This window comes from Myiozetetes cayanensis, unplaced genomic scaffold (assembly GCF_022539395.1).
Source record: "Myiozetetes cayanensis isolate MyiCay16 unplaced genomic scaffold, myiCay2020 scf21, whole genome shotgun sequence".
Lineage (NCBI taxonomy): Eukaryota > Metazoa > Chordata > Aves > Passeriformes > Tyrannidae > Myiozetetes > Myiozetetes cayanensis.
In genome coordinates, this window is record NW_026087423.1 from 14,112,337 (window position 1) to 14,131,297 (window position 18,961).

Below are 18,961 nucleotides of genomic sequence, written 5' to 3' on the forward strand. Positions count from 1 at the left end.
CTATTTTCTTAACTAAAACACTGCACTTGGTGTTCTCTGCACAGGTCAGACCTCTTCCACTCTTTTGCCATCTCACTTGAATAGGAAACAGTCAGTCCTTGGCTAGCACCAACAGGCTCCAAGGACAAAACACCACCCCAGCAACAGCTTCCTCACCAGCTTCCAACCATAATCTTGGGTTCTGTACTTGCTATACAAATGGTTAGAGGTATTTATATAAAACTCTATTATTGCTCCACTGACTATCAGTCTGACAGAAGGGCTACTTTGCTGTCAGTTGGCAAATGACACGGCAAAGTTCCTGCCTAGAATCCTGTCAATGCTGGAGTCACCTGGGACTTGTTAGTAGGACCAGACTGCTGTTGAGGCTGGCCAGCAAAAGGCTCGTTTTAAAAGGCACGGGCTTTATAATCAAGTGTCGTGCACAAGTCCTCCAGGGAAGCACAGTGAGCACTGACAGCTGAGGTAGGGTCACACATACAGAGCAGCACCACAAAGAACTTGACTGTGTGTTTACAGTAATTTTATTTACAAGTTACCACATGACACCTGCAGTACTACAGTTTTTATAACACCACTAGCAGTAAAATAAGTCACATTTAAGAAGAGTAGGAGGCAGCAGAGAAAAATATGCACAGAGAATGCAGGAAAGCTATTTAGCCGTAACTGAAAGTAGGTATTTTTCTACAGACTTTGAAAGCGAGGAGGAATATACATATTGAGAAGAGCAAGTTCTTCAGCCCTGTTATTTCTACAGCATGAGTACAGTGACAACTCAGTATTATGACTACTACACTAGCAGTCAAATACCAGTGATGGGAGAGAACTGTCTTAATATCTTGCCCTTTTGAGCACCCAGAAATGAAAACCAAAGCTTCCCTCTGAAGGGAGTCATCAAGGGTTTGTTTACTTGCAGAACCAGTAGTGCAGAATTGGTACTGGGAGGCAGGAGGGAACAGAATTTAGGACTAGAGAGTTCCCAAGTTTTGCAAATTGCCTGCAAGGTCTTATCTGGTCTCGAGTTAAGTAGTTGGTGAGCAAAATCAGTTGCAGCACTCCACAAGTCTTTTTACAGTGCTGTGCTCTAAGGCACAGCTTAGCAGAACCCCAGAATCAAGCAGAGAAAAAAGCCCTTCCACTCTGTTAAAATCCTTGGCTCTAATGATGCTGGTGTTGAGCCTGGGCCTTTCTCAAGAGGAAAAATGTGGAGGAGCAAATCTAGAGAAACACTCCCGACCTGGATGTATTCTGATGATAAGACTCACAAGAAAATAAGCTTAAAGCAGCATCAGGTGTGACCCTTTTCTGCTTCAAAGCAGCAGCTTCCAGAAAGCAAACAAGTGTTATCCAGGAGCTGTTTTTCCCCCCAGACATCTTTAATAGCCTGGAGCTACTGTCAATGCACACAATCCATGCTAGAGGCTGCAAAGACAATGAGAATACAAGCTGCACAGTAATAATTATTTCCACTATTAACTGCACACAGGATATATTGCTTTTGGTACAATGCCATTTATTGTCACAAGAAGAAAACCAGTGATTAAGTTGAGCACACATGAATTATGAAGACCTTTGCCATGCTGCAACAAGCATATTTTACTTACAGAAATGTCAACAAATCAGCTGTAAAAACAAATTTGTTCCTCCAAAATACTAAACGTACTCTCAAAAACAAGTTTATAAATTAAGTTTAGCTACAACAGAACGAGTAAGAAATTACCAGGTTTTTTTCTTAATCCCCACTTTAGTTTGGAGTGCTGCACTTGTGCTGCATGAGAGCAAACACAGAATCAAAACACGGAGCTTCAGTGACAGCAACAACATCCACTGAAGTGCTTCTGAGTGTGCAAACTGGCCTACAAGTTTGGGTTCCCTTCACACCTGTGGCACATCTGGTCAGAAAGCCTGCAAAAGTACACGTGTACAAAAACTACCAAAAAACTTTTCAAAAACACAGAATACATGAAAAAGTCTTGAGTCTGATGCCTCAACTGCAAGTTAGAATATCTGTGAGTCTTATGACTTCCAGGAACATAGGAAAGTTTTTTTACTTAAAATTTCCCTTTAAGTACTAGCTATTGAAATCAAAGGTGACCTAGGAGAAAGGCTTGACTAAAAAACCTTCCAGCTCTCTTGTGATATCCTCAGTTCAGTCTCAAGCCAAAATTCAAAATATTCAGCATTTTTGCATTTGTAGTTTTAAGGCAGAAAAACATCTTCTCAACAAGCCATTTAGTCTTGGACGTTACAAAAAACCCACAACCAATCAAGCAAGCAACCAAAACCCCCAAAAAGGTGCATCTCAAGTCTTTTAGTAATAACAAGTTTAAAAGATTTGTCTGGTATTCCTCTACCGCTTTTGATTCATTAGTTTTTGCTAAAAATCCTGAATTTTCAGACATGCTGGAGCACACACACATCATGAGTAGAGAGACTACAGTTTTCCACTGTTATTTCTAGGTTGTGTGTTCAAGGTCAGCATTAAACTTGGGAGTTGGAATAACAGATCTCTGCACTGCCAACACCGGTGCCAATCCCAGGCACGGCAGGACTGACCCGGCACCAGAACTGCTTTGTACTATCCACACTTTCTCCCCAGAGCCAGCAGCTTAACCAGGGCCCTGGGGTCAGCTGCCTGTACCCAGGCCCAGCTCTGTGAAGCATAACTGTGTCCTTAGCTCAGCTTTACTGGAAAACAAATTAAAAAGCAAAAGCCAAACTGTGAGACTGTAGGAATCTCCAAGTGTGCAGGGTAAGGAAAAGTAAGAACAAAGGAGTGAAGTCATTGAGTCAGTCATAGCAGAGAAGGGACTGTGGAGAACCAACATGGAAACTGTAAACCCCTGAGGAAGAGCGGTGTCACTGCAAGAGAACTCAGGAGCTCAAAGGTCAGCCCAGTCCAAGCAGGAAGGGAAGGAGAAAGGGAAGAGCAGGATTTCAGTCAGCAGCTGAGTGCACATGAACTCAGACTGGGAAGATAAATGAAAGGTTTTTTAACACTGTCTTTTTGATGAGAAAATGCTGCAACACCCTGTTAAGGTATTTCTTGCTCTTTTCAGGGAAATCAGGAATGGAATACCTCTGGGCTCCTCTTTTCAGCCTTCATGCATGAACATAAGCACAATGAAAAGCCAGAAGGATCACACATCTCTCTACCACACTAATTAATTAGACGGAAAGAGAAGGAACTTCAGGAAAAATGGGCTCTCTGTGTGTGCTAAGACGAAGATGAGAGGCAACTCTGGGGAAGTAGCAGGAAGTTTTCAATGTCCACATGGTATTCAAAGATTTAGTCAAAAAGAGAAAAGCTTGAACCAGGGACTGTTGGACTTCAGGCAAAAGTTCCCAAAAACCAACCCAGTGGAACTGGGTTTCATGGCCCCTGTTAGCCAAATGCATTGTTCCTTCCTGATCCTTATCTCCATTTGTGTATTGCCTTCCCAGAAATCCAAATACAGTTACCAGATCACATGCTTTGTTTCCACAAGAAGAGTCTCAGGAGATCTTCCAGCTTTCTTGCCTACCTCTTCCCTGGATTTACATCAGTTTAAGTAACCTGATCAATAACCTGTTGTTTGTCATCAGGAAGCTCACAAATCCTGTAGAAGAAACACTTTTTGGAATAACTGGAACTTGTTCAGACTGAGTTTGAACACAAGGGAAAAATAAATTGCCAGTAGCAAGATATACTGAAAAAACAGGCAGAGTTCTGGAAAACACCTGAAATAAAGTTGTCCGTATAATTTATAAAGGGGAAAGACAGAGGGGTTACAGAACAATTCTCACATATAACTCCCAAGATCAGTCCTCACACGAACCACCATGAGTGGGGCCGTGCCAGGGATGTGAACACTCGCCACCTCTGGCACCTTGCACAGCACCAGGGGGCTGTTTGCAGACTCACCAAAGTTGCCTTCGGAACCGGAGCTGAGGCTCTAGAACTTCTCTGAAACCTGGAGAGTCACATGTGGTGCAAAGACACATCAGAGCAAGAAAACCATCAACGGATGCAATGACATTTATAGGTCTTCTACACAGCTCAATTTTTTTTAAGCTTGTCAAGAGTAACATATGTGCAGTTTAGTAGAAAAAACAACTGAAGATGACATGCACAACACAGAAGCATCTTTGGTCTGCAGAGAAATACCTGGGTCAGAGCTCTACAAAGCTTGATGCCACCTATACTACATTAGTATCTCTTCCAATAAGTAGGGCTTGTACTCAGTAGCTCCTTGCCAGCCTTCCCGAGTATTCGAGTGCACTACGTGCCCCAGCACAGGCAGCTCAGCTTCCAGAACCCAGGGGCTCTCCCTGGAACCACCAGTCCCCGCCCAATCCATGCACCCAACTTGGGCTCCCACAGTCCAAGAGTGCCCACTACACTTGAAGATTTACAGATGGAGAGGATCAGCCTCCAGTTCTGGTGAAATACAGGAAATCTGCGTGGTATTTCAAACTAACCTGACTGAAACAACACAACAACATGAAGTCAATCAGGATCTTGTCAAAACCTCCACGGAGCCAAGCTGCAGTGCAGTTGTATCTTGAAGAACATACTATGGTGAACACACATTCTGCCAGGGGAACAGCCCCAGCCAACAAAAAGTAAGAACACACATAAACCCATCTATGTCGAGAATCACATTCTGTAGTGTTTTGGGAAAAAATTCTGTACGCTGCAGTGAAAGCCAAAGAGGGGATGGAGAGATGTATTCTGACAAGCCAATTCTCAGAGCTGTTACAGAGCTGTCAGTTACAGTTAGTTTAGTTTCAGGTCACATTTTCTGTGGTTTCATATTAATTAGAGACATTTCTAGCTGCCATTATCCAGCTACACCTTTTAAGAGTTCAGTTCTTTGGCACAGTCTGATTTTAGGCTAAAAAAAATTCAAAAAAATTAATTAAAAGCCTGTGCCAGTGATGTAACTTACTTGAACTGCTCCCAGAAATCCCACATTTCAAGCCCATTTCAAGAACATTTTCATACTGAAGTGATGAAAACGTGGTCTCTAAGGGTTGTGCAAGTCACAATTTTCAAGATTTCATGGGAACAGTGCAATATCCATATAAAGAGTGTCAAAAAAGCATGTGAATCATCCGATACACTGGAATCGATTTGCATTGATTGTGTGCTCTACAGGTCAAAATGCTGATGATTTCATAACTTAAAGATAAAACATTTCTTCCTGTCTATAAAGAAACTTCACCTGTGTTTTTTTTGGATGGCTTCCCTAATTTAATTACAAGTTGGTACAGTTCTATAGTGGGACACACACACTCAAGTATTTACAAACACTGACTGCAGGAAGGGTCATTTTTGGATAAGCCAATATGATCCACACCAGCCTTTGGACCAGCAGCTCAGGGCAAAGCAAAGTCCCAGTCGCTCTATATATGCACAGAACTATGCTGGTTTGGTAATACAGGGACACAATTTAATGATTTTCTTTGCATTTGTTTTTACACGATTCAGATGCCAAAAACAAAACAGAACATTAAGTTACCTGATTTAAAAAAGAAAATCACAAACGTTTACAACATCAAAAGAATAAGACGAAATATAAACCTTTGCTACTTACAATTGATCTATACAGATTAACCAAATCACAAATCTGTCACAATATAAATGTTTAATTGTTACAATGAAGAAGAACATACAGAAAATGATTTAATTTTTTTTATAAAATCTTCCTTTGCTTTTTTATTTTAAACTTACCATTAACTAAATTAGCTATGCAGGACTTGTGGGGTACATGACTAAGAAGGCACCAACAGTACAAAGCAAAGACAAAGCAGTTTGAGTATTTTAAGAGTGCTCTACGCTGATACAACACGAGAAAAGGCAACAATAGTAAGTAAACCAGCTGCAACCTGTAGAAGTTTGTTCTGGATTTACACAAGTAGTCCAACTTTTACATTTCCACCGTTGTGTCACTTGGTTTGATCACAGCACATGCTACAAAAACCACTGTAAGCTTCACTTTACTAATGTGCACTTTTCACTAATTTAGTGTCTTGATTTCAATTGTTAACTAAACCATTTTGAACCACAAATGTATTTAAAACTTAGTGAAAGGATTGTTTGGACCTTTTCATTTAAACCACTGCATTTACAAAAATATTTCCCCTAAAATCTGGGATTGCTTGAAGACATTGCTGTACAAATATAAAAGTACTATGCAAGGGACCAAATTTATAAGTATATGGTGCGTATGTAGAGACCTATATTTATACCATATCACTGTGCTGTAACAACACAATAAATTTATCAATAACCAAGGACTATATAAACTACACTAACATAAGCAAATATATATTAATAAAGTTTAAATCTATAGTACAGTTGCTCAGCAAACAACTTTGACATGGTATAAATATATCATAGCATATTACAGTGGGCAGCAACAACAGGTTTTAGTTTCTCTCATTCCACAAGAAAAGCCCTGCTCAGCTCCTCAGGTTTGGCCACTGCCAAGTTATGTCACCAGTGCTGCTCCCAAGCTCTGGTGCAAACCAGGCTCTGGTGTCGTGTCACAGGGGTGAGGAAGAGGCTGGCGACAGGCAGGACAGCAGAGCCAGACACTTATTTGCCAAAGCATCCATGAGAATTTTGGGTTTGCATATTTTTCTTCAGCTGCAAGGTTGGAATGTTTTTGTGAACTGTTTACACTCCTTACTCCCAAAGCATCTTTACCGTGAAGTATGCATGCTACTTTGATTAAAGAGTTGCTGTTCTCCGCTCTAAAATATAAAAAATGCATAAAGAAAAAAACCCAACGTAAAATGGTGAAATAACTGACCTAACACAGTGTTGTTAGAGGCACCTTCTTTTAAACTATTTTCAGAATCTGACCAAAAAAAAAAATAAAACCATGCTTCGGCATGTGACACATCAACAAATTCAACCCACCAATGTTTATTGAATTCAGTAAAAGATCGATGGATGTGGTTACGGATCCTGATGGATGCTAATGGGATTCAGCAAGAGTAGCTAAGGAACAAAGCCCGAAAGCACCAGACATTAGGTAAAGGAAACCCTCAGCTTCTCACTCAGAGAGACAGGATGCAAGGGTAAGTCTACACCTCCCCAAACATCCAAAATGAAAGAAAGTATTTAAAAAAAGAATTGGGAAAGAGAAGGGTGAAGTAAGCTGCCAAAGTTCTTCCTTAATAAATTAAAACTGAGGTGTTACAAACTAATTTCAGTAACAGTCATCTTTCCAACCATGCCAAAAATTATTCCTGTTGTAATGATGATCATACAAGTAGAGAGAATCTAGAAATATTCCAACTTTTCACAACTGAGTGAGAAAAGCATTTTGGTAAAGATGTGTAGAAAGGTCAAGAGAAATTTCTACACTAGTATCAACAGTCAAGTGCATATTTCTTCTACAGAAATGTTTTTAGCATAGGTTCCACACCACGATCCAATGGTCACTTGTGTAGTGTCCTGACAATGCTCCAAGTTTGTTCCCCGCAACAGAGATTTACGTACCACAGGAATTTCCTAATAGAAAATGCCCTTTAATGATGAACCCTTGCTGATTAAAAATTAGTTTTGGCAGACTAACACTTAAACTAGAGGAAAAAGAAAATTTTGAAATGGAATCTTGTAAGCACCCTTACCTACTGAAATCTAAATTAATGGCTTTCTAATTTCTGTGAAGAGCAGACTAAATGGTATGAGGAAGCCTGGAGTTATTACCCAGCCAGCATCCTTATATACTACAGTAGCAATTGAATCTGATTTCCATTCAAAGACATTACCCAAGAGGAAACCAAAAACTAATTCTTAATGTTAATGTGAAGATATAAGATTTAAATTTATTTCCAGGAATTACAAGTGCATTTTGTTAATATTAGCAAGCAGTCTTTATACAATCCATTCTTCACTGCTGCCAAAATAAAATGAGAAAAAGACAGCAGAGATATGAAAAGCTAAAAATAGAACTATTTTTCCTAAGTTATTTGTTGAATAGCATTTCAGTTGAACACAACTCAGAGGTAACAATAGATTTTTTTTTTTTTTTCTCAATCATAGGCATGTGGCACTTAGACAATCATCTTTGCACAGAAAGCTTTAACAGTCATGCGAGGGCACAGTAATTATTTTAAACAAGGCAAATTTCTCACCACAGAGAGCAGTGGGGAAAGAAAAGGAGGCACTGCACTGGAACATAACACCTAGTAAACTCCACATTATACAATTTCAGTAACAAATACTTGAAAAGATCATTAAAAGATATACAATTTTAAACGTTATTTAGTGCTAGCTTTGTTTGGTTGTCCTAACTCAGCATTATCAGAAAAGTTTGATAGTACTTGACAACAGAACAGTACTTCATGTCACGAGCTCATGGAGGCTTGATTACAAATCACCATAGTGTAGGTTGCAAGAAATGAACTTGAGATGCTGACATGCTGTAGGAGCAAAAGTAAAATCAAACTTTCTCATTTAAAGATGCAGTGTTCGTTCCTCTCTGCAAGAATTCTGAATGTCAGTGATTAGATTCAAATGTAAAAAATATCAATCCTCATTTGAAGCACTTCATTGGTATGCAGGATGTAGACTGAGTTTATTAACACCATATTTTGGTTTCTTGCTTGCCACCAGATAGGGCTGCCTTCCCCAGAGAACAGCACTGGCCATGGGGTCATCACACCATTGTGGAATTCCTAACCTTCCACCTCAGGGGAACAAACAGAGGCTGGTGATGCCACGCTGCTCCATATAAACACCACTACACGGGATGAACTTCGGGAGTACTATGTCTCCAACATGGTTAAACTTTAGATGATCTCTTTTAGAAAAAGCAGGGGAAAAAAAGGTACAAATTTTGTCAACACATGGAAAAATGTTTCTTAGGTGAATTCAGTTAAGTTGGGTTCCTATGTGGCTCTTGCACTGTATAGAATACCTGCATGTACAGCACAGGACACCCAAACAAGTGCATAAGCAAGATTAACATGAACATGACTTATGCTGCAATCCATAGCACAATGGTACACACTCCGCTGGATGCCAACCAACCATTTCTAGTTAAAAAGGACGTGCAAAAAAAATCTGGGATGTCACTGACTAAAGTGCCCTGAATAATAGCTTTTCTAAAAAAAAAAAAAAAAAAAAAAAAAAAGATGCCAGCGACTTCAGTAAAGTCAGAAAAACATAGTTCATGGTGTAAACGTCTTACAGGTTAACGAATTATCTTCTTGGATATTGATCCAGGAGTGAAAGGAACCACTGCATCTTTCAAACCAGAAAGCAAGCAGTTAAAACACGGGCAGCAGTAGGTGCACGTACAGTACAGTACTGCAACAGGTCAACAATGGGCATTACGCAGAGGAGTGTCAATTACAATTCTTCAGCCTTAAAGATTCATTGAAAGCATGAAAAGTCGAAACTACCAGGAACCGCCCTCCTGAATGGCTCAAAGGAGTTAGTGGATAAGCTGAGAGAGGCCACAAGACATGACCAACAATAAAGAACTGGGAAGAGGAACAGCAACGTTTGAGCATGCCCAGTCCTTTAAGTCCTTGTCCTGCAAAAGAGAGCAGAGACATATTTCAGTGAAGGAAGTTTCACACTGCCTTTTAAAACAAGCACTTTCCGTATTTCTGTGCTCTGTACACAGTATGTTTACCGTGAGTCAGACAGCAGGACCAATATAAGTTAAAAAATAAGTCAGAGACAGTGCATATCAGGGCATTCCATTTTAAACTAGAATTTTCAATCTTCAAAAGATTAGAAAGAATAAACATAACTAATCAATTAAGAAGTACATGATTTGGTTGTCTGAACCAAAAATCTGTTATTTTCACATTGCTTATCAAGTCCAAAAACTACAACCCAGGGAGACACTTTGAATCTTGAGAAACAGCCCAGAGAGAAGAGCTGGCTGGTAAAACCTGGGGGGAGTGTAGGGGAGCAGGAGTGCCCAGGAGGAGACTGTTTCTGTCCATTTTAAGCCAACTCCTGGGGACTGGCCCCAACTAGGATGTCAGCTGTTGTGCTATGGCACTGCTGGCAATTGTAACCACAAATGACATGGACAAATTACCAGCATATCCTTATCAAGCTCAGTACAATATTTCAATTTCAGCATCGTGTTGGCCAAACCAACTCTGCATAGTGGCATTTGAAGGTACCATTTTAAGTAAACCAGAAATTTCCACTCACACCAGATCACTGGTACCTTTATCCCTAATCCCTTTAGCCCTTAATCTCTAATACAAACTAGGTATGGTGTAGACAAAGAGGCAAGCAGGAGAGATCACAAGCTATGATTTACCAGCAGTAGCTACTTGCTGTCCCTTCCCTGGCACTATGGCCTATTAGCAACAGGTTTCATCTTGCTCCTAAAAACTTATCTAATTCTCTTCCCCAGTGTGTACATGCACAGCTTGTGCTCTTGTACAGAATCTGCTTCAGAAAACGTGGATAGGAAGGGAGCACCAGTCACGGCACTATGTCCCAGGTCTGTTCCTACTGGCAATGCCCAACTATTAAGAGCCAGCTGTGTGAATCTCAGATTTCTCTAACATACCATTATTATAATAGTTTCAATGTCAGCTAGCAAGCTTAAATAAACAGAATGCAGTATTTGTAAAAATCAAATTCACTTCATTTGTGAGCTTCTATACGTCTGAATATTCAAGATAGAGGCAATATCAGTTACCCTATTTAAGTAAAAATTGTATTTTCCAAAGCTCCCCCCCACCTTTTTTTCTTCCTTTCCTATGAATTCATCGTTAAATAAAAACCTGGGGGTATATGCAATGCAGAAACTGAAATCCAATTTTTAGTGCAGAAGAATTATTGCTTAAAGGAAAGCCACAAAGCTCCTACACACTGCCAGCAGAGCTGGGGATTTCTGGCAGTGAGGAAGTTCCCTGGCTCAAAACTTCCTGCTGGAACTGCCCACACAAACCGGTGATTGTGGAATGCTGCTGGATGGAGGACAGCACAGAGAGCATGAACCAGGCAGCCCACAACAGGCTCCTCTCTTTGGTTTGTTTTTCTTTTCCAGTCATAAAACTTTGGTACTTTAACCTATTAGCATCATAGAAGTTTCACAAGTATTATAAAAATTATTCAAGTCAGCATTTGACCAATTTTGTATGAAAAAAAATTGCACACTCCTGAGATGTGCAAGCCTTCTGGTATAGGAAGACCAGTCAAAAAAAATAAAAGAGTCGGTGAATATCAGTACATTACATTTTAAATTAAAATTTTAGCTCTTCAAAATACTAGGAAGACTAATTGCAACTAATTTATGAATACTTAGATACCTGTTCTTATTTACTCACACTATTTCAGAGTTACTTAAAACTGAAGATAATTCATACTGAAGCTCCATGTATGTTTTCCTCTTAAATAATTTAAGACATTTCTTCTCTGTACAGTACATTTAGGAGGAGGGGTTTTTTTTAAACTGTTTGGAGCCATATGACAGAATAATCTGTAATATATGAAGGACATTGCCCCTTAAAATGTTTAAAATTTGCATTTCAAAGCATTACCATCACTTTCTTTCCAAGCAGAGCTACTGAAATGTAATTCTAATTTCTTAAAGGTAATCTACAAACTAGGTAAACATCTGGGACAGTTGCCTGGATTCCATACAGGCTTTTCAAAGCCGTGGACAAACAGAAACTGTTTCTTCAATAACAGAACGGGACTGAGGTCAGGTCCTTGGACAAGGAGTTACTAGGGCACTGGAAAAGGCAAGTCCTACATTTCACTAGTGGCAACTAAGTCCCAAATTGTTCCCCCCTGCCCAAGTGGTTCCACACTGCTGTGACTTTACCTTTACCTACACACAATTTAAGATCGGTATCCTGGCTGGAATCTAGCAGTTTCCTCAAAAATCAGTTCTTTCAGCTTTTCCTTCGGCAAGTCATCCAACTCCATATCAAACTTGAAGGGTGCTTCAGCTACAGGCTTGATAATGCAAAGAAATATTATTACTTTAGTATTACTCTTCAGCTGAATTTCATGCAGTCCTTGTACAGATGGGGAAAAAATCCTGAAAATGCCCTTTACAAAAATATCCAACACTGCAGCCTTCAGGGCAGAACTCCTTCTATTAGTCCTGTGTATGCTTTACACATATTAGTTTACCAAATTTTAAATCAAATCACAGTAAGGAGCTACTCAAATCTAAACCTCAAGTTAAAATATTTGTTACAGGCTCATAACTCAGTATCTACCTGCAGAAAAAATTATCCTAAACATTGTATTTCTTGGAATAAACGTATTTGTCCCTTAAGGGAAAACTAGTTTATTTCCTCCTCCCTTAGTTCTTCACCAAAAGTAACCAGAAAATCTCCTCAGAACTGTACGCTGAACTACAGCAAGTACTAATTCAGGGTTTTTAAAGCATAATCCAATGGCAAATTCAGTCATTCTCCTCCTTTTTCTCAGACATTATGAAACAAGGCCACATGAGCTGAGAATCTCCATTTCCTGGAGGGGACACCTTAGCATCTATTTAGTGTGTGGTGTCTCAAAAATGCTGTGCTACAATGAGAAATAAAAAATTTTGGTAAATTGATGGAATTCCTTCTTCAACTCCATTACATCAGTAGAAACACCACCCTTAAATTAAAGTAGGAAATAACCTGCTGTGCAATTTAATCAATGTTTACATTTTAACAATGTCTTTACCTCATCGCTTGGATCATAATACTGCTCCAGATATGGATGGGCTAAAGCTTGCTCCACTTCAATCCGCTTATGAGGATTAAAGGTCAACATTTTATCCAACAAATCAAGTGCTAAGAGGGAAAAAAGTGAGCAAGAGTTTAATACACACTCCACAAAAGTGTTACAAACACAGATATTACACAGAGAACCCCCAGCACCCCGAGTTCTGTGCCAATGTCAGTGTACATCTGGAGTTCCCTGGCCAGAGCAGCAGTGACAGAAGCAGAAGACTGTGAGCTGTAACCTGGGCAGAGATCTCTGCCTGCCTATCCATTGCCATTCTTGGGCTACAGCTGCCTTTGGCATGATCTGTCTAACAGAGGTGTCACCCTTCCACAGGCCCTTCAGCCTCAGAACAGATGTCAAGAGAACAAATGCATAGAATCCTATGGAACGATCTAGTTTTAACTGCAGCAGAAATTAAATAGATGAGACTTTTTCTTCTGTCAGAAAAATGCTTTGGATTTTTGTGCCAAAACCCAAACCAAGCTAGAGCTTTTCTGGAATAGATAATTAAGAGTATGTTCTTATTGTGAAAAGAAAACTTTGCTGTTTATGCACAAAAATGTTATCCGGAGTTATTAGGAGTTCTAGGTCATCCCAGTGAACTATTTGAGCACAACCACCAGCCCAGAAGACACTCTCCGGAGAAGATGGAAATATATTTATATTCAAATCTGTTGAAGACAATTTGTAAAGAATCCATAGGGAACCTGAAGATCCAGTAAGACAGAGAGTGAGGTCTGATGAAACTCTGGACAAACATCAGTGCAAGAAAAGAAAACAGAGTGACTGTAGGAGCAAGAAGCCCAAAGATATCTGCAGTATCCTAAATTCCATCACATTTCTTCTCCTCACCACATGACTTGTGAACCAGAATGTTAACAGAGGTTTCTGGCTGCAGCACAGCAGTTGCAGCTTTGCCCTGGGATGAGGTGCACACCCAGCACTGCATTCAGAGGCAGCTCCAAGAGCTTCAAACTTGCCCCACAGTTAACAGCCGGTATTTTGCTGCAGTTTTCCCACTGCTGGCAGCTCACGTGCTCACTCTGTGCTGGAGCATGTTGTGCACGGTTCTGCTCCTGGAGTGACTGACAACCAGCTCTTGGAAAAGCTGCCCTGTAAAAGCTGCTCTGAGGATGTCGATGAGAAGGAGCTGCACAAGTCAGCAAACGGCACATTCCCTTTCAGCTCAGGCACCAGCATTTGCAATCTGAGCTGTCAAAGCCCTTGGTAACAATTCTCACACTGACAAGCACTGTTATAAAAGCAGAATCGATCACTGCTGTTTCTCTCAATGACAAGGATAATCAGTTTGACATAGTTCCATCTGCAGAAATTAGCTTCTACATGGTACTTAGTACCACTTAAAGTATCATATCAGTTAAAAAGGAGTGACTTACGAATTGTGTCAGAGCACTGTACTGTGAACAAAACAACCCTTAAACTGTAAGAAGTAGAGTTTAAATGGCAAATTAATTGCTATTTAGCAAAACAAAATCAAATTTACCCTTTACTAAAGCCTTGTTAAGAAAGGCAACAATTATTACGTCCCTTGCTTTTAAAACGTTTGCTCAATTTATAACTGAATTCTTTAACCCATTAAATTTTAATCTTTCACAGTGCCTAAGGACCCCTTCTTTGACTGACATGACCCTGTCTGATCTAGAACTGACACCCAGTCTGTGCAAACCCTACTCAGTGCAGCAACAAGCTGCTGTTTGCTGTCTGCTGTCAGAAACAAAGTTCAGGACTTGTTCCATGCTGATGTCAAAATCCAACTCTGATGTTCAGCACAGTGACAGAGGTTTGGATTTTACATGTGAGTTAAAGATCAAACACCACAATATGTAATCTTAGAGTTACCAAAAATTCAAATTTAAAAAGATAAGCCACTATGAGGATTTCACATTGGTTTGTGATTTTATAGTGCTGTTTTAAAGGACCTGCATGTTCTATTTAGGATGGTTTTAAAAACTCCCATCCCGTCATTATTTTGACACAATGTAATAAAGCATACAATACCTTTGGGGTCAGCATTTGGAAACAGCCTGTTCCATGGTACCTTATTTTTGTGTGGTAGGGAAAGCAAGTAGTTTCTGGCCTTTAAATTTATTATACAATTCAAATCTTCTTGGGAAGGGGATCCAAGTATACCTAAAAAAATTAATACAAACAACAGTGCATTCTGTGAAAAGCATATTAATACAGTTGTATCTATCTGGTAAAACTCAGTATTAAAACTGCTGGGGAAGAGGATTTCAGACTTAATGTTTTAAGACCACAGAATATCTCAGAAGTTTTTTAGAAACCTTTACTAAAAACATTTTTTAATAAACAAATGCATTTGAGTTTTCTAATGACCAGTAACTTGTTAAAAAGATTTATGTAAGTTGTTTATTCATAGAAATTTTTTAAAATTTGACCTGAATCTAATAATATATGAGCTTTTTAAGTATTTTTTTTTTTAATTTTGCTTTAAAAACATCTCTGCTGATGTAGTAAACACATTGGTAAGTATCCTCTAGTTGTCCCCAAACCAATGATTAGATTTAGAAATCCCTGCAGCAATAACTACAGGGAGCAGCTAATACACCTACAGATCCGTACCTTACACACTGACCCCCAGGAGAAAGACCAGCCCAACTGGTAGAAAAGACGGAGAGAGACAGATGGATGTGGAAATGCTGCTTTTCTGTAAAACTTACCAAGGATATGGTTAAGTTGGTCAAGGTAGTGTTTTCCTGGAAAGATAGGTCTGTTGGAGAGCATCTCTGCCAGAATGCAGCCCACTGACCAGATGTCAATAGACTTGGTGTAACCCTGCAGGGAAGCAGAAACACATTTTTCTCAAATTTTTGCATAACTGCAGCAACATGTTATGTTAGTAAATTGTGGAAGTGCACACAAATAATCTTTTTTTTTTTAGATGAGTCATGCTTGTTCATGCTGTTTCTTTTTTTCTGTAAAGAATGAAATAATTAAGAATCCTCTATCAAAACACTACTTTGAAGGGGTAGCAAGAACTGAAGTATCCAAGACATGCTCTTCCAAAAGGATTCTCGAAGTTTTAGCTAATCTGTTACCAACTGCAAATTTTCAAGACTCCCTGATTTTATTGCAAATTTAAACTAACAAATTTTGGAAACCAAGTATTCTTAATTCCACAGCTCCTGACAGCGCCCTAAACATGCATGGAGCCCTGGATTGGTCAGATGTCTGTTTCCTAAAAGCACCTTAGACACACTATTGCCTCAACCAACCAAACCCACCCAACGCTGCATATCCTACAGAAACAACAGAGTCTTCCCAAAATATCCAGTACAACCTCAGGTGTCACCCAGGTGTTTTGCTGTGGGAGCCCACGCAGGGGTTCTGAAAGACACCCATAACCCACAGCACACAGGGCCTGCACACACCTTAAAATGGCCACAGAAGAACACAACAGTAATTCCAAGTATATAAAACCCAAAGGAATGATTTCATGGAGACTATGGGAATGCAATTAAGACTGGCACATAACAAAGATCACGTGCCTTCATTCAGAATGAGATTCGCTCTCATTATACATTCTAAAACTAAATTAAGATGTCAAGATAACATTAAGGCAGCATTTGCAGCCTTGACGAAGGCAGCAGTGGAATGCTCATTCCTAACCCTTCTGTCCTCCTCAGTGGCAGAGCAGTTATGGAAGCAGTCCCGTGACTGCCAAGGAACTGGAGACGTGGGAAGTCCTGCACAAGATTACTCAGCTGCAGCATCCAATAATTGATTCTGGAATCACAAATTTACTGCCAGCCAGTAGTTGTACTGCAAATCCATTATCACTTTTCCCCAAGACTATGCACGTATTCTGACCCTAAAAACACAGAGAGGTGGAAGCACAGCTGGTACTCACAAAGGAATAACCAGCCCCAGAAGCACCACAGCAGCACACTCTGTCTCTCACCTTAGAATTCAGCATAATTTCAGGAGCCCTGTACCAACGTGTGGCCACATACTCTGTCAAGAATCCTGTGTGATCATGATCAGGATCTGCAACGCGAGCCAATCCAAAGTCACAAATCTGGGTTTAGAGAAATAAACAGGAAAAAGGGCACATTAGACATACATATTCCAATATTATAACATTACTAATTCATCATTCCCCAACCAATGATGGAACACGTCCAAAACAGTGATGGCAACCTATGTTTTTAGAAAAAAATTAATGTACAAAGTTCAAGAAAAATGTTTTGGATCAACTAGAAAGAGTATCCAGCCACCATTCAGGGGCCAGGAAGAATAAACACTTGGGGGAAAAAAGATGTTCCTGGTACACAATTTACATTCCACTATGGGCTTACTGAACAGCACCTCTGCCAGACAGCTGGCAAGATACACTGCTCCAAACTCTTAGCAATTCACCAGAAAACAAAAAGAGAAAGCAATTAAGCTTTCCAGAAAACAAAATTAGCAACCAACACATTTGTAACCAAGTTCAACACCCATTCTTACAGAAGTTACCACCATTACTGCATCTTTGCATGAGACACAACCTATCCAAGCATGAGATAAAGGTAGACTGGAGAGATTACAGGTTGTTGAAGGAAGCATGAGCTTAAAATAAAAAAAAATCCCCCCAAAACTAAACACACGCAAAAAAAAATATATTTGTGAACACTGTATCAGGTAAATAGTTTTATCTAACAAAGAAAAGAAAAATAAACTCTGATTTAGACTAGCAAGTTCAGCAAAACGGAAAAGGTTGTTTTAGCTATATTCTGTCAAGGAGGCTCCATGGTTTTCAGAGCTATTTAGGGAGCCCTCTCTTTAGAGAGAAATTAAAAAAAAAATTGAAAATGTGGAGACAGACAGTGTTCTATAGCAGAGCAGCTGTTCCTTTCTTACCTTCCCAAAGGTCAATGGCAAGGTTGTTGAGCAGCACATTAGACATGTTCCTATGGTTCTGCTATCCCCCAAGCAAATACCAGCTTATGGTTTCCACACAGAGTGTATTTGCATGAAAAAATACGTACTCTCACGAAAACAAGGCATCAAATGCAGGAGTGGCAAACAGTTGGGAGGTTCCTCTGCATGTTTTATAATATTTACTCTTTTATAGTGATTGTGTACATTGATTATATTCAAAATGTGAAGTAACAATATGTTGTACTCAACAATGTCAGTAATGGATAATCCCATCATAGCCACAGAAACCTCACTGTACCCTGGCAGCTACTCCTAAATTTTCCTGGAGGGACAACCTGTCTGTGAGACAACTTATGGATCAGTTAGGGAAGAAGTGATTCAGCTGACTAAAAGCCACCTCTAAAAGAGAAAATTCAGCAGCTGACTGTCACACACAGGGTCTGAAGAAAAGGTAATGATGAATGTCATAAGCTAGGCTGCATGACATGGCTTTAGCTACATAATAAAATAATAAACCCAAACCCCTGAATCCTTAAAAAACAAACCCAGAAGGAACCCTTTTAAACATGTCAAGGTTTTCCCAGGCTACAAGACCAGAGCAGCTGCCTTGTGTACAATTAGCAGCTTACATAAAGAGATTCAGTACAAATAATCAGAAGAGTCTCCTCTAAAGACAGAAGCAAAGAAATTGTAAAGGACATCTTAGAGAGTTCAGAAAATAATTATGCAGGCAGGCAAAACTGTTGTAATCTCTTCCTCCTAACCTCAGAAGAAAGCTAGATAAGATGACAGGCAAGGAGACTTGTGCAGAATTTTAGTATTACACATAAGTAAAGTGGTAGGGTTTGTTACTATTAAAACAAAAGAAGACACTCTCTGGTTCCCAGTGAGGAGCAAGAACTGAATTACAGAAGGTGTCTGTCAATCTCTCAAGTTGAAAAATGCACATGGGATGGACACAGAGCTCATTAAAATGACAAAAAGCCCCTGCTGACTGGAGCAGGAACAGGTTAAGCAGAAATGAGGAAACACCATTAGTGAGAAAGGCTTCAAGGTTGCATGCAGATGCAAGGAAGAGCGTTTTGGCTGCAGAGCTGACAAAAGTGTTACAGCAGAGCAGAGTAAAAAGAAGCTGAAGATCCAGAGCTCTGCCTGCAGTGCCAGTGCAAGGGACAAGAACAGCTGGAGAGGCCAGAGTTCTGCCCTGCTCTGCAGTCCTGGGTGTGAGGGACAAGCCCAGCGCTGGCTGCACAGGTGAAGGCACACAGTTCCTGCATAATGAAAGACCCAGGTATGCCAGTCAGTGCTTCATGCCTCGGAGAGAGAACAGATGCTGCTGAGACA

The 18,961-nt window shown here is 39.9% G+C and overlaps 1 protein-coding gene across 3 annotated transcripts in view; it reads right to left on the reverse strand.

The window, feature by feature from the left end:
• Positions 1 to 506: 506 nt before the first annotated feature.
• Positions 507 to 18,961, reverse strand: part of MAPK1 (mitogen-activated protein kinase 1) — a 40,157-nt gene continuing 21,702 nt past the window's right edge. The window contains exons 4-9 of one of the 3 annotated variants that reach the window (XM_050318883.1): positions 16,656 to 16,772; positions 15,415 to 15,529; positions 14,732 to 14,863; positions 12,668 to 12,777; positions 11,818 to 11,941; positions 507 to 9,539 (exon numbers count right to left, since the gene is read on the reverse strand). In XM_050318883.1, coding sequence (XP_050174840.1) covers positions 11,825 to 11,941; positions 12,668 to 12,777; positions 14,732 to 14,863; positions 15,415 to 15,529; positions 16,656 to 16,772 — 591 coding nt within the window. In that variant the 3' untranslated portion in view covers positions 507 to 9,539; positions 11,818 to 11,824. Of the gene's footprint in view, positions 9,540 to 11,807; positions 11,942 to 12,667; positions 12,778 to 14,731; positions 14,864 to 15,414; positions 15,530 to 16,655; positions 16,773 to 18,961 lie in introns of all 3 variants that reach the window. The other 2 variants (XM_050318881.1, XM_050318882.1) reach the window with 2 other exon arrangements.